The following is a 16099-nucleotide window of genomic DNA, read 5'->3' on the forward strand; positions in this document are numbered from 1 at the left end:
TGACTTGAAATAATAAAAGGAGAAACTGTTAGACGTTTAATAAAGCAAATGGTGTCACGTCGACATCGACAACTAATCACAACATTCAGACGATTCGTTGGGCCACGACATAAATCAAAACAAAATAAATGTTACAATCACTTTGAACATAGACTCATAGTGTAACTCTTTGTGATTTATATCGACTTCAAATATAATCAATAGTGTAATTGTGTAAGACACCACAGAGACTTTTTTCCGCCGTTTTTGTTCTGTTTCATATAATATTTTTTTGTACGAAGAGTTTAATGGTTTCTATTGGACGAAGAGTCGCTATGTTAGTCTAAGGTAGATAACTAGATATCAATTTATTTTCAATGTAAAATCACTAATTCCATGTATGGTTAGTTGACGTAGATCTCTAACTCCTACATAAAATAACCATATTTGCATGACTAGTCGAGCCAAAACACTTCTCTTGTTTAAAAGAAAATCTATACTGATTTTACATATAAATTATAAATATATGAAGATCTAAATGCAACGAGAACATATATTTGTATACGAACTATTTTTCTTTAAAAGTTATATATGCGAAGTTCCTTTTGTCCAAATCAATATTATCATTACATAAGCAGGCATTTGCAATGTGATGTACGTGGAAAGTTACTAAACTAGATATGGTTAGATTCGTGGACCGGTTAAAGTTAGTTGTGGTTTTGTTTAATATATGTGTAGAAAAGCACATTTAAGGTTGTTATATATACCTAGTTACAAAAAAAGGGGTTATTAATATACCTTTTCTGGCGAGATTCGACATGACCCCAATCAGGTAATCATGTGTATGCATTCGATGCTCATCATTGTGAACAATTGTAATCTAAGTGGCTACATATCATTTATAATTTGATGATCCATATTGTCTATAAACTGTTACCGATTAAAGTGGCAGCCGATAGGTTTCAGGACTATTGTACACTGCTTACCAAAATATGTTTCACTTGAACAAGTAATCTGAGATATACACAGGCCCTGTTCGTTTGTACATCTGGAAGATGCATCCAGATGGTCCATCTAGATGTCTTATCCAGATGCTCCATCTGGGTGTTGTTCGTTTCTTCATTTCATTCATGCATCCAAATGAATCATCTGAATGCAACTATGTTCGTTTGCTTGTCATTTTTTAACTTTCATCTGCATCTAGGTGGACTTGTTAATAAAATGACTAAAATATAATTTTTTACGTTTCGGCGGAAAAATTGCATTTTTACGGTTTTGGCCGAAAATATTTTTGCGGTTTTTGAGAAAATATGTGTTTTTCGCAAAAAAAGTGCATTTTTATGGTTTTTGGCGGAAAATACGTTTTATGGGTTTGGCGGAAAGTACGTTTTTTGCGGTTTGGACGGAAAAAGTGTGTTTTGAAGGGAAAAGTATTTTGCATGAAAAGTTTTTTTTCACGATTTTGGCGGGAAAATATATTTTTTCCAGTTTTGGCGGGAAAATACATTTTTCCAGTTTTGGCGGGAAAATACATTTTTCCGGTTTTGGCGGGAAATACATTTTTCCGGTTTTGGCGGGAAAATATATTTTTCCGGTTTTGGCGGGAAATGCGCTTTTCCGGTTTTGGCGGGAAAATGCGTTTTTCCGGTTTTGGCGAGAAAAATACGATTTTCCGGTTTTGGCGGGAAAATGTGTTTTCCGGTTTTGGCGGGAAATGCGTTTTTCCGGTTTTGGCGGTAAAATTTCATTTTCCGGTTTTGGCGGTAAAATACATTTTTCCAGTTTTGGGGGAAAAATGCGTTTTTCCGGTTTTAGCGGGAAAATACATTTTTTTCGGTTTTGGCGGGAAAATACATTTTCTTGTTTTGGCGGGAAAATACGTTTTCTGATTTTAGCGGGAAAATACATTTTTCCGGTTTTGGCGGGAAAATGCATTTTTCCGGTTTCGGTGGGAAAATTATGTTTTCTGGTTTTGTCGGGAAACTTCTGTTTTCCAGTTTTGGCGGGAAAATTGTATTTTTCGGTTTTGGCGAGAAAATGCGTTTTTTTGTTTTGGCGAGAAAATGCGTTGTATCCGGTTTTGGCGGGAAAATGCTTTTTTTTTTTGCGGTTTTGGCCGGAAAATGCTTTTGGAGTTTTGGCGGGAATAGGGGTGGGCGTTCGGGTACCCGTTCGGGTTCGGGTCGGGTATTTCGGATTTTCGGGTATTTCGGTATAGAGGTGTAGAACCCGTTCGGGTATTTCTGTACTTCGGGTCGGGTTCGGATATTTTTAGTTCGGATTCGGTTATTTCGGATCGGGTTCGGATATTTAGATTTTGAAAAAAAAAATTAAAATTTTCATTTCTCAAGTTTCTTGTATTTAAAAGTATAACTTTAAGTTAACTAATTTTTTGTTTTTCATAGATTGAATGGTTAATAGATTTGGACATAATATTTTAAAACTAAAAAGACACTAATTTAGTTATTTTTTTAAAAAAATTTGGTTGTAACTTTTTGTTAATTTTTGAAATAAAAAACTTGACATGCATTTTAAGTGTGTAGCAAATCCTTTTTTCCGTAATTGTATGTATATCATATGAACTTAAATTATGTGTAGTATCAATATAAATATTTTATATAAAATGAGAGATGTAAACTAGAAATATAAGGTTAATTATACATATGTTCGGTTATCTTCGGATATCCATTCGGGTTCGGGTATTACCCGTTCGGGTTCGGGTATCCAATCTCTCCTTATTCAATACCCGTTCGGGTATTTTGCTACTTCGGTTCGGGTTTCGGTTCGGGTTTTTCGGATCGGGTTCGGGTGCCACTTCGGATATCGGGTAAAGTGCCCACCCCTAGGCGGAAATATGTGTTTTTTGGGTTTTGGTCGAAAAGTGTGGTTTTACTGGTTTAGCCGAAAAATGTGTTTTAATGAAAATGTGTGTTTTATGTTTTTTTGCGGAAAAATGCATCTTGCGGTTTTGGCGGGAAAGTGTGTTTTTCCGTTTTGCGAGAAAATACATTTTTTGGTTATAGCGGAAAAATGTATATGCAAAAAAAATAGAATTTACGGTTTGAAAATAATATTTTGATTTTAAAAGGTCATTTTTGTCATTTATTATTTTGGACTGAACTAGATGTATCTGCATCCAGATGCACCATCAAGACTCACCTTCATTTGGGTGAGAATTTGAGATGAGTTTTTAAAAATTCAGCTGGGTGATCCATCTGGATGTAGCATTATAATGCACTAAACGAACATCAATTTGCATCTTCACCCAGATGGATCACCTAGGTGAGCAAACGAACAGGGCCACAAACGTTTTTTATAAAGCACAGTTACTGATGGATTTGTAAGATTGATTGATTTAGTGTTTTATTGAACTTTTTTTTTTTTTTTTTGAACTTGAACTTGAACTTGCACGTGAGTTTATAGCCAAGGATACCAAAATTCCTGATTTTTTGGTCATGGTTAGCATCCTTGGTGCATGTTCTTTACAAGCTTTTATGGAACCAGTGAAGGAGATTGATATATGGTGTTTTTGACATTTTGTCTATAAATTTTCTAATTAGTTTTCAAGTTTTTATCGAGTCTCCGTACTTCTTTTCGTGTCATTATAGGTTTGGAGTTACATATGAAATAACTAAAATCATCTGGAACAAAAGAGTAAAAAAAAACTCGAATTGAAGATTTTCACGAGCGGAGCAACCTTGCAGGTTGTTCTCAAGCGTGCTGAGCAACCCAAATACATGCTCATGCGGCAGAGATTTTTAAGGAAGTTTCCAAATATTTCATAATTTTACTTAGGGTTTCCTACTATTTTTTTTAGGCCGCCACAAACCTGCAAATATACATTTTCTCATTATTTATCATACTACGCTAGTTTTTGGAGAAGAGACCAGACCCTAGAGTTCTATTGTTGCGATTTCATACTTTGTAAAGGGAGAAGGATCTCTCTCTCGCCTTAGAGAAGAACCCCCTAGACCCTATCTTTTTTTTTTATAATTGCAGTGATGTATTATTCAGTTTCAATCTCTGTGTTTTCTTGCTTTATGGCTGAGTAGTCAACTTGCTTAGTCTAGGGTGCTGGGATGTTAGATCCGTGGGCTAAACATGAATAAGTTATAAATCAATTGTCTTCATTCAGTGCAACACTTACTGCTTGTGTTAAACTGGCCATTTAGCATCTAATCACATGTTTAATCTATTCATCAAAAGTGTTTTACGTTGCTAGACATTGAATGAATGAGAACTTCTCGAATTGGTTTATGTTGTTGTTGTTCTTCTGTTTTATGTTTTTGAGAAATTCTGATGGTTCTCATTCATTCAACTTGCTATGACAGGTATTCTCTTGGAAGGTTTTGCTTTGTGTCTTGATTTTTTTCATGAGTCCAGTGTTCTCGTCGAGATATCTGGGTTTGGTCGATATGACGGGATGTGGATGTGAACTTATGATGGTTCAATACCATGAACATTGTCTAAGAAAGATGGACAACGGCTTTTGTAACCATCATAAACTCCAAAAATAGTTGTAATTAAAAGAGTTTTCTTAAATCAGTGATGCAAACCAACAAAAGCTTTAAAGAAACTGCATCAAGTGAGCAACTCAGTTCTTGCAAGCAGGAAACGAAACCTTTTGTCCTGGGGGAGCAACATGTTCAGCTGCAAATTTCTTTCTCCTTTCGCATTTAGATACTCTACATTGAAGTTACATGCTTTAACTAAAAGGGTTTCTAAACAAGGAACCTTAATTATCTTCACGGAACACATTGGTTCTATTAATCTTCTCAAAGAGAACATGCTACAAGGTGATCCAAGAGCCAAAAAAAGAAGGAAACACATTAACGGCTATGATGTTGATATTCAGGAGTTCCTATCAATTAATTTAACATTCTTTCAAAAAAAGAAGATAGGAACCCCCTGAATATCAACATCATAAAACCTGTTGAAACCAACCCATCATACATGTTATACCTCTTACCACACTCTCATCAGAGACAATTAATAGAGGTTGGTATGTTTTCTTCACTCTTTTACTCTTTGTAACTTTCTTTTCCAACTTGTGACACCTTCAAATAATCTATTTACCTTCCTTTGCTATGTTCTCAGTGTTACCATAATCACCATCCGAGATCATATGGTTACAACATCATCAAAAAATTTCTTTGCACAACAATATACTTCACCTGCAGTTACCTGAACGATCTAAAGAATCTGAGATAACATAATATGTATATTAATCAACAAAAAAATGTAAAAGATGTCTAGAATTTAATAGAAAAAAAACTTGAAGAAGCTGAGAAATCCTAAATGGGTTCCATGATAACTTCCATATTTAGTGAGTAATTAGTAAATATATAGACTAAAAAGGTAAAATATAGGCAAGAAAAGCTATGTTACAACAAAAAAAAAAAAAAAAAAAGGCAAGAAAAGCTAAATCGGATATGAAACCGAAACCAGAAATTTCCGGTTTAATTCGGTTTAGTTCAGTTTAAGGGGAACAAATATTATAAGAGATTAAGAAGATCCCTTTCCTTCCTCCTCCCGCAAGTCACTTTGGAGTCGTTTAGTCTCTCTCTCTCTATCTGCTGCTCCTTCTCAGAATCATGATGGATATCGATTTCAACGAGTACAAGCTCAGATGCGAGCTTCGTGGCCACGACGACGATGTAAGATCTCTCTCTCTATAATCCTCTTCCCTCCTCTACTGTATGTATCTCGTTTTCGTGATCGATTCTTTTCCGAGAGTGTTCAGCTCCGTGATTCCACCTTCCTAGGAATTTTCTAAGATCATCCACTTGAATGTGATTTTGCGTTAGGTTTTAGCTTCAATTTTGTGTTCCGATTTGATAATTAGCGTGAGCCTTTACTTTGATTAGCTACTGGGTATTGTAATTGATGATTGAAAAAACTGTAATTGTGATTCGCAGGTCCGTGGCATTTGTGTGTGCACTGATGAGAACATAGCTACCTCATCGAGGGATAGAACCATAAGGGTGTGGTCACTTGGTTCTGATGATAAGCGAAAGTTTTCAGCTTCCAAGATTCTATTGGGTCATACAAGCTTCGTTGGGCCGCTTGCGTCGATCCCGCCGAGTGAGGAGTATCCTGAAGGCAGGCTCGTCTCAGGGAGCATGGATACTTCCGTTTTGGTTTGGAACTTGGTGAATGGAGAGGTTGTTCAGTCATTGAAGGGTCATAAGATGCAAGTCACTGGTGTTACTCTTGATGATGACGACATTGTTTCATCTTCAGTTGATCAGTAAGGCTATGATACTTTTGAACTTTTCAGTCATTGAAATCCTGTGGTTTTCCTTTGCTGTTGATAATATGCTACTCTTGACGGTAGTTCTAAGGGTGTTATGAGTGAATTGTGTGCGTTATTGCTGTTGATATAATACATGATTATAGAGATTTATCACATATTGAGTTTCTCTCTACTGTTTGTGTAGTGTAACTTAAGTTCTCATTGGATTATTTTCTTATCTTGCTCTAAAGAACTCTGAAGCGATGGAGAAACGGCCAGCTTGTTGAATCTTGGGAGGCGCACCAGTCGCCTGTCCAGGCAGTCCTAAAGCTCCCGTCTGGTGAGCTGATTTCAGGTTCAAGCGACACAACACTCAAACTATGGAAGGGAAAAACAAGTCTACGCACTTTTACCGGGCATGCAGGTGATTTTAGCTGTGGTTTCGTTTCTCTCTAATTTCTTTCATTATGAGAAGCTGCAGTGAGCTTTCTTATCTTATGAAATGCCAAGACCCGGATCTTGTCAGGGATTTTTTTCATTGGAGAAACTAATGTCACTTCTGGGTTTTGCAAATGCAGATACGGTTAGAGGGTTAGCCGTGATGCCTGATTTAGGATTTCTTTCAGCATCACATGATGGGTAAGTTCTTTGCTTTATTTCATGCCATTTTCTCAGTTAATCATGCTCATCGATGACGTCATCCTCTGTTCTTAATCAGATTTTTGTTTGTTTATCAAAACAGTTCCATCAGGTTGTGGGCTCAAAGTGGCGAAGTTCTTTTGGAGATGATTGGGCACACCTCCATTGTTTACTCAGTTGACGCACATGCATCTGGCCTTATTGTTAGTGGGAGCGAAGATCGACATGCCAAGATATGGAAAGGTAATGATGGTTTTCCTTTGTCGTCTTTCCTTTTTATCTGAAGTCATGTTTCTTATAGATTGATAAGTTCTTCTTACTTATTGTTTTTGTTTGGTACAGATGGAGTCTGCGTTCAGAGTCTGGAACACCCCGGCTGTGTCTGGGATGCCAAGTTCTTGGAGAGTGGAGACATTGTGACTGCATGTTCAGATGGTGTGGCTCGCGTCTGGACAGTACGCGATGGCATGATTGCTGATCAAATGGAGATCGATGCCTTTGATTCCCTAATTTCTCAGTATAAATTGAGCAGGTAATCCGATCATTAAAATTATGTGTCCATAGAATGTGTTTTTCCTGACAGTGTAATGATTTTGTGTCTTGTATGTTCTTAATCTCAGGAAAAAAGTTGGGGGAATGAAACTTGACGAGCTTCCGGGGCTTGATGCTCTGACGTTACCAGGTACCACTAAGGATCCAAATTTTGTATTCTAAACTCTTAATCATCCGGTAGAAAGCTGCAAGTGTCTGGCTATGATCATTCTTGTAACATCTTCCACTCTTTAATGTATTCTATCAGGTACCAGTGATGGTCAGACAAAAGTCGTAAGGGAGGGAGACAATGGTGTTGCTTACGCATGGAATATGAGCGAACAGAGATGGGACAAAGTAAGTCAACGCTGTGACCGTTTATAGCTTTTTTCTTGATCTTTTTAGTTTGTTGACTGCATGCCATTTTTGCTCTTGACTTGAATGCTGCTTTGTTATTAACTAATTTTCAGATTGGTGAGGTTGTTGATGGCCCAGATGGTGTGGGTGACCGTCCTATCCTCGATGGAGCCCAGTATGATTTTGGTTAGGTTTTAAACTTATTATGGAAACTACAGAATCATTTGATATCGAAGTGAACAAAATTTTTAGCCGGTATTTTCTTCTTCTTCTAGTTTTCGATGTTGACATTGGTGATGGGGAACCTATCCGGAAGCTTCCTTACAATAGATCAGGTACCGAAACTGTGTTGCTGACCTTGTCTTGATTCCAAAATGCAACTACAAGCAAGTGCCTCAATTTATTTATACCCAAAATGGTTTCTTGTTTGGCAGACAATCCTTATGATGCAGCTGACAAGTGGCTTCTAAAAGAGAATCTTCCCGTCGCATATCGGCAGCAGATTGTTGATTTTATATTACAGAACTCTGGGCAGAAAGACTTCAGTTTTAATCCATCTTTTCGTGATCCCTTCACGGGCGGTAAAATTTCTAATTTTTCAGTAAAATATTTGGTCTGAGATTTTGTTTGCAGGTTTTATTGTAATTTTTATGGTCTGCCTTCTTTGTGGAACAGCAAATGCTTATGTGCCTGGGCAACCATCTCATGCAGCTGGTATGAATTCATTGTCTGAGACTCTGATTAATTTTTTTCACATAATGCTTAAAGGATCTCAGGTTTTTATAGTATTCGTCCTTTTTGATCATACACTTTGACCCTTTTCTGCTGCAGCAACACCGGCAAAACCTTTATACAAGCACATTCCTAAAGTACGCTAGTTTTCTTCTTCTTTATTCATGTCTGGTGTTTTTAGCTACTGATCCTTGTTTCTTCCATTGTTTACTCCAGAGAGGCGTGCTAGTTTTTGATGTTGCTCAATATGACGGGATCCTGAAAAAGATGACAGAGTTTAACAATACTCTACGATCTGACCCAGTAAGCTCTCATTACTATTCTACTAATTTCTGGCACACGACCACAGCTGCACCAAGAACGATTCAGTGATTATTTGACTTATACTGGTGTTGGTAATTTGTGTGTTTTGAAAAAAAATTTCCCCTCTTTTGAAGGCAAATACTGACAAGTCCATGACAGAAGCCGAAGTATCCAGAGTGGGCGCAATCGTTAAAATACTCAAGGACACATCACATTACCACGCTACAAATTTTGCGGACATGGATATCGCGTTGCTTTTGAAAGTGATACAAGCATGGCCACCTGCGATGATGTTTCCCGGTAAGTATTCTCTTCTCAGTCAATTATTCAAAGATAACTGTTTAGTACGTATTTAGCTTTCAGTTGTAGCCATATAGCTAAAAGTCAGTTGATTCTCTGATATACTTAAACAGCAAACTTAAATGAGATATGTTTTGGTTAAAATGAATAGTATTCTTGGTTTTCCATGTGTTTTTCTTGATGCTTCTTGCAGGCCACAAATCATTTTACCGTTTTGCTAGCCACTCTATTTTGTGACAATCATTGGTTTATAGCTCTTATGCTTATGGTTTTTGAAAATGCAGCTATTGATTTAGTCAGGATGCTTGTTTTGCATCCACATGGAGCAAGTCTACTGATTAAGCATGTGGAAAACAACAATGGTAATCATCTTACCTAAAGCTATGGTTTATCAACGTATATTAAAGGTATCTGCACACGTTTTTTATTAACTTATATATATCTGTAAAATAAATTCAATCAGATCTGCTTCTGGATGTTATAAAGAAGGTCACAGAAGATTCGGCTCTTCCTGCAAATCTTCTAACAACTGTTCGTGTCCTTGTTAATCTATTCAAGAATCCTTCATTTCATCACTGGCTACAGAGGCATCATAGTCAAGTAAGTACTATTTCGTTTCTATTCGTTTTATATCATAATTTAAATCTTTGATAATCTCCATGAACCAGCAGCTATTGGTTTCTCTGTCTAGTATTCGTGTTTGAGCTGCGTCTGTGAATGCTTAGAAATGAAGTTTGTAATTGCATTTTACTGTAGTGCTTATAGATTCGTGTTTGTGTGTGTGTTGATGATAATTTGAAGAAGTGGTTTCTCGGGTACTCACCCTTTAGTATGTGATGTCGTTCGATGCAGATTCTTGATGCCTTCTCAAACTGTTATTCATCCCCAAATAAGAATCTGGAGTTGGCATATTCGACGTTGCTTCTCAAGTAAGATACTTTTGCGCTATGATCTATAATATTCAAGATACTTTTGCGCTATGATCTATAATACTCACGGTTTGACACATAACATCAACACCATGATCTATGGTGTTTTCGCAGTTACGCAGTGCTATTAATAGAGAAGAAAGATGAAGAAGGCCAAGCTCAAGTCCTTTCAGCAGCATTGCAGGTAGGGTCTAAATTTGGTCATATCTCACAATGGTGCTTGTATCCCATCCATATCTCATCAATGAACTAAATCTCATCTGTTGTAGTAAAATCTGAGAGAACCAATGTACCAAAAAGTTGAACCAAATAATGTAATTATTTATCTTTGTGCTGATATCTCACATGAAACTTTAAACAGATTGCAGAAGAGGAAGGTGCAGATGTTGATTCCAAGTTCCGGAGTTTGGTAGCAATCGGCTCGCTGGTTAGTTCTCAAAGCACTAGAGTTCTATGCTTGTTGGTTACATAATTGGTTTCTTACCAGTGTATGTGGGTTCTGTAATGACAGATGCTCGAAGGCCTGGTGAAGAAGATATCTATAGATTTTGAGGTGGAGAGCATTGCAAAATCAGCAAAGTCATCTAAGGAAGCTAAGATTGTGGAAGTTGGTGCTGATATCGATCTACTAATTCGCCAGCCTTAAGAACAGGAGTCTTCTGAGCTTAGGATTTTTCTGTGATTTGTATTTGCTTTTACTTGAAACGTTTCTAGCAGAGCTTCCGATTTCTGAATACATATTTGAATATTAGCAGATATGAAAAAGTGACTCTGCTCTTGTGGCTTCCATTTGAAGTAGAATTTGTGATAACCCCCACATCACGTTCTAGTAATCCTTTTTTAACATCCACATTGTGCATCATACTTTTATAGCAACTTAGATCTAATTATAGATAATATCTACTGCCATTTAAGTGCTCAACTTCATAAAATATGTAATTGGAGCTGAAGTCATTAATTCCCTTCCCGGTGACAGAACCTCTTTACTAAACTAAACATACAATATATTTTACGGAGATAACAACAAGGCGGAGGAGTAAGAGTGTGTTACAGGAGGAGAAATAAAAAATTTGGAAAGTTGAAAACATACCTTGTTTTAATTACACTTTACCACTGAAACTTATACAATAATGAGCAAATAGTCTTTTACATATTTAAGCTCTGATGATGTTGGGAATATTGTGCAGAGCTTCTTTTAATCATTGCAGCAATTTCTGCCTTTGGCAGGAGGTGAACGGCTGACTTTTACGCTGATCTTGTTTTCCTTGTGAATGTGAATTTTTCCAACTTCTTCATTGACTTGCAACACATTCAAAACTAATTAAACTCCACATATATTACACATAATTATATTTGGATGAAGCAAAAGACTTACGAAGTTTCTGGTTTCTGAGAAATGGAAGGATTGCCGAATCGGACGATGCGATACATAAAAGTAAAAGTGAAGCTATTAATAGAATGAACTTGAGACTCATTGTTTTTGCCCTATGTATCTTCTGTCTAGCCAACGCATAAATAAATAAATAGTTGTTAGTGTAAGACTGTTAGGTAGAGATCATATCAGTGTCGTTCTCACCATAGTGGTGGTGATTTGTATAAGTCAATGCATTTTTAATTGAGCGGATATTGGCTTTTTAATCTTAATTTCTTCTCCTTATACTTGCATTAGAAGAAAAAATATACCATGGATAGGTACCTTTAGGTAGGTGTCTTGGAATTATCTCCAACGTTAATCATCAATTTCGGTAAAACAAGATTTTAAAAATAATTCTTTGTTATACAGTCGACACTCTAGTCATTTTTCTCTTTTATTTTCTTTTACAGAGAAATTATTATTCGAAGCAATACGAAAAAGGCTGAAGAAGTGAGCATACACACAATTTTCATCTAATATAAAGTGTTAGGACAAAGAACAAGGTTAAAAAGCCAACATCCGGTCATTAAAAAGCATTGACTCATACCCTGGAGCTAAATTTAGGTCTCTTGAAATTATCTCCAACGTTAATGATCAATTACAGTGAAACAATATAAAAGAACTCATTGATGTACACTCGATAGTCTAATTGTATACACCCATGTTTTATATTTGTTTCATAATATAAGTAGTTTTAGAAAGAAAAAAATTGTTTCACAGTATAAGTAACTTTAACATTTCAATGCAACTTTTAAATTTATTGAATATTATGTGACCAATTAAATTATATAGACCTTTTATAATTGGTTAAAATTACATATTAAATGATAATTGTTTTTAAATAACCACTTTTAAAATTATTTTTCCTTATTTTTCTCTTTTATTTCTTTTACGGGGACATCTTCTGAAGTAATATGAAAAAATAGCTGAAGAAGTATACACAAGCACACACAATGAGAGTACAAGACATGACGATACACCTAGCCAGGGGTTATGTAAATTGACCGAACAAAAGTGTACAAACTTCATCGCAACTCGTGAGATTATAGTGGGTGAAAAATAACATGAAAACCTAAGGCGATCAAGACAAGCTAACTTGCTGCAGAGAATCTGGTGAATCTCTCTCACCAGGTGATTGAGGATCAGTTTTGAAGATGGAGGAATATAATCGAATGTTTCTCTCCTTCCGCAACTACTATATATTGATCGAAGTGAAAGATCATTACATGTCATAACATTTAACTTACATCTATTAAATGTTGATTGGGTGTTTTTTCCCCGCTGCTTTCGCCTTGCTAACAACAAGTACTATAGAAATATGCACCAAACAGTTCAATGTAGCGCGTGAAAATACATCCAAATGCGCATAGATGAGGATATATTTTATTCAGAGGGACTCCATTCAAGCGAATTGAATGTATCTTTTTGTATTATTCTGCTCATTTTGAACTATAAAATGTTAAAAAGAAGAATAATAAAAAATTTGTAAACCGGTCTACTTAAACACCACGCGAACCATAGACGGCCGCTCACATGCTGTTTTCGCCTTGCTAACAACATCGGCGTGTGGATCCTGACTTACTAGGGGGTGCTTCTATCATCACTGCAGGATAAATTGAGGCTAATAAGTAAAACTAAAATGGAAAATATGGAGCAAATCAGATTACAAAATTTTGCAGGATTTCTTACAAACTTTGCGGATTTGGTCTGGCTGAGTTGGAGCTGCATAAGACGAAACCACGAAAGAGAGAACCAGGAACAAAGCAATCAGACTCACTTTTCTCTTCATTTTCTTCTATCTCTATGTTTGTGTTGTAGATAAAGAATTATGTTGTGTGTATTTATACCAGTTAGGCAGTTACAATTATTATTATTTTAAAACGTGATGACACAAATCTCGCTATTCGCTTAAAATGAAGCTACGTAGAATCTTTTTGCTTGTCCAACTCATCAAGCATGTAAAGAATGTTGGTACTAAGAGCATGCACAGCAAGAGGAAGAGAAAAAGTATAGGAGATGAAGAATCGATTATTTATAAAGAATGTTGGTACAAAGATGAGAGACTTAAGTGGTTACTGATATGTGGACTTTTGAAATTGCCAAGCAATCATGGTTGGAAAGCATCTCACCACACTTTAATTACTTTGTGACTACGAAGATATAGGTTTATCCGACGGCCTATTTGAATATCTATAGTGAGTGTTCATCTGTGAATCACATCGTCGCACCATGATTTTAGGGATTAGTCTGAACTTCTCCATGAGCCTAGAGTATCCCAAAAACAAAAAGATGAGAGAAACTTTTTTTCATTATGTGTATTAATAAGTGTTCCAACTCTGTTATTGTTTAACTATTATTTATTTAATTTTGTTATATTATTATTATGTGTTAATTTATGATGCTCTAAGGTTACAAAAAATCAACCTGCTTGTCCATATAATTACGTATCGTAATGGTCCAAAGTCACGTAATTCCAAAATGCCGATGAATATATCTAAGACTAATTAACCTAATAATTATCAGCACAAAAATTGAATCATGACTGAATTAATATTGTTTGAAATGCATAGCACGTGGAAAGAAACAAAATGCCCGTATTCGTCTGGAGACTCTAAACTGGAATTGTCCGATTGGTATGGCTATAGGGTTTTTATTCGAATATATTTCTTATCACTGAAAATATATTAACATCTTTGAACGATACATGATGTAAGGCATTTGAGGAATAAAAAGATAGCAAAAAGTTCTTCCAATGTATACTTTTGTTCTTCCAATATATACTAAATCACATGCAACATAAATATATGTCTGAAGTAAAAAACTTTAAACAAGTTTTAGATCATCAGACATGACTACTGGAAGACTCATGTATTTGTGCCTGTAACTACAATGCTTCAACGATAAATTTTGTGCGGAACGCACTGTGAAATCATGACAATCATGATTGTGAAAGTTGAGACTGATGTCGATCTTCTAACTCGTCAGCATAAAAGAGAGACTTGTGATTAAGAAAAGCATATGTATTGTGCTATGAACACTACACAAGGTAAATAACATGTCATTTATGAGTGATAGAATAATCTTTTATGTCAAAAAAGGAAAAAACAAACAAGGCAGTACACCTAACTATCATGGTGAGGGGTTATGAAAGTTACCCGAACGGAAGTGTAAGAAAGGTATCTTGATCGTGACTCCTGAAGTTGTAGTCTTGTAGTGGGTGACAAATAGCATGAAGAGATAAGATACCTTCGGTGATCATGAGATCGCGAGCTTGCTGCAAAGAATCTGGTGAATCTCTCTCTAAGCAAGTGAGAATATGTTTCGGAGATGGAGGGATATAATCGAATGTTTCTCTCCTTCCACAACTACTGTGCATACAATGAAATTCCATTTCATATTTATTCGTAGAGTATATATCACACATAATGAAACAACACCTTACAAATAAATCACTAGTTAATAGATCATTACATGTCATAACTTAGAAATGATTAGGTTTCTTCCGCTGCTTTCGCCTTGTTAACAATAAGTACTACAGAAATATGCACCACATATATTGGACATTATTGTATTCATAGGGAATCTATTCAAGCGAAATTTAGATGTATCTTTTTGTGTTGTCTTTTTAATTTTTAACTATAAAATAAAATATGTTTGTAAACTGGTCCACTAAACCACCACGAATCACAGCCGACCTCTTTCATGCTGTTTCTCCCGCTGCTTTCGCCTTGCTAACAACATTGGCGGGCAGGTCTTGACTTACTAGGGGGTGTTCCTATAATCACTGTAGGATATATTGACGCTAATTAGTAAACCAAAATGAAAAATATGGAGCAGATCAGATGATAAATTTTGCGGGACTACTTACAAAGTTTGCGGATTTGGTATGATTGAGTTGAAACTGCATAAGATGAAATCAGGGAAGAGAGAACCAGAAACAAAGCAATCAACCACAAATTTCTCTTCATTTTCTTCTACCTTTGTGTTTGTGTTGTAGATGAAGAGTTATGTGTGTGTATTTATACCAGTTTATAATTTTATTTCTTTTAAACGTGAGGTTTACAGTGAAGCAGCGTATAGAGGACCATATCTACATATTATATGACCTGAAGAAGAGTCTTCGACGTAGACAAATAGGTTAGTTTTTTACAACGCGTGAACATATTGCGTGTCACAATTAACTTAAGGTGGGCATTATTAAACTCCTTAGTTCCATGATTTCGTAAATCTTTCCAAAATCCAACTGTAGAGGTCCCAAAAGAACAAAGATTTAGGAGAAAGAAAAATAAAACTTAAGGAAATGGCGAATGGTGAAGTGATCACTAATCTATCAGACAAATCACGTTATTCGCATAAAATGAAGCAATTAAAAGAAACACAACTACAGAAACCCAACGTCATTTTTTTCTTGTCCAGTTCAACCTGCATGTAAGGCTAAAAAAGCTGGGTCGAACCTGCATGTCCACGTCATTACTTATTATATATGGACTTATCAGCCGATGATTTTCAAAGTCACGTATTTTGAATATAGTTAGCGGTGAATAAAATACTAATAACCTAATAATTTTCAGCACAAGTAATTGAATCATGACTGAATTGATATTGTTTGAAATGCATAGCACGTGGAAAGAAAACTCTAAATTTGAAAAGTTGGGCAAAATATCCGTAAATTTTGATTCA

The 16099-nt window shown here is 35.9% G+C and overlaps 4 protein-coding genes across 4 annotated transcripts; 1 reads left to right on the forward strand and 3 right to left on the reverse strand.

The window, feature by feature from the left end:
* The first annotated feature begins 5460 nt into the window (after nt 1-5460).
* LOC106439535 (phospholipase A-2-activating protein) lies at nt 5461-10855 on the forward strand. Its single transcript, XM_013881009.3, has 21 exons — nt 5461-5636; nt 5898-6229; nt 6466-6638; nt 6793-6853; nt 6957-7096; nt 7196-7385; nt 7474-7535; nt 7653-7741; nt 7855-7927; nt 8017-8076; nt 8176-8322; nt 8417-8455; nt 8573-8610; nt 8690-8776; nt 8911-9076; nt 9361-9438; nt 9540-9676; nt 9929-10005; nt 10120-10189; nt 10367-10432; nt 10517-10855. Exons 1-21 carry the CDS (start codon nt 5574-5576, stop codon nt 10649-10651), a joined length of 2283 nt encoding a protein of 760 aa, XP_013736463.1. The 5' UTR covers nt 5461-5573; the 3' UTR covers nt 10652-10855.
* LOC106444105 lies at nt 10679-11503 on the reverse strand. The gene is made up of 2 exons (XM_013885623.3): nt 11381-11503; nt 10679-11304 (listed from the first exon to the last, which is right to left on the reverse strand). Exons 1-2 carry the CDS (start codon nt 11478-11480, stop codon nt 11201-11203), a joined length of 204 nt encoding a protein of 67 aa, XP_013741077.1. The 5' UTR covers nt 11481-11503; the 3' UTR covers nt 10679-11200.
* Nucleotides 11504-13082: 1579 nt separating this feature from the next.
* On the reverse strand, nt 13083-13246 carry LOC111214436. The gene has a single exon (XM_022717298.2). The coding sequence runs from the start codon at nt 13206-13208 to the stop codon at nt 13083-13085; it is 126 nt and encodes a 41-aa protein (XP_022573019.2). The 5' UTR covers nt 13209-13246.
* Nucleotides 13247-14794: 1548 nt separating this feature from the next.
* Nucleotides 14795-15387, reverse strand: LOC106444104. The gene is made up of 2 exons (XM_022716453.2): nt 15288-15387; nt 14795-15203 (listed from the first exon to the last, which is right to left on the reverse strand). The coding sequence occupies exons 1-2, from the start codon at nt 15385-15387 to the stop codon at nt 15151-15153; spliced, it is 153 nt and encodes a 50-aa protein (XP_022572174.2). The 3' UTR covers nt 14795-15150.
* Nucleotides 15388-16099: the final 712 nt, after the last annotated feature.

This window comes from Brassica napus, chromosome A3 (assembly GCF_020379485.1).
Source record: "Brassica napus cultivar Da-Ae chromosome A3, Da-Ae, whole genome shotgun sequence".
In the NCBI taxonomy this organism is placed as follows: domain Eukaryota; kingdom Viridiplantae; phylum Streptophyta; class Magnoliopsida; order Brassicales; family Brassicaceae; genus Brassica; species Brassica napus.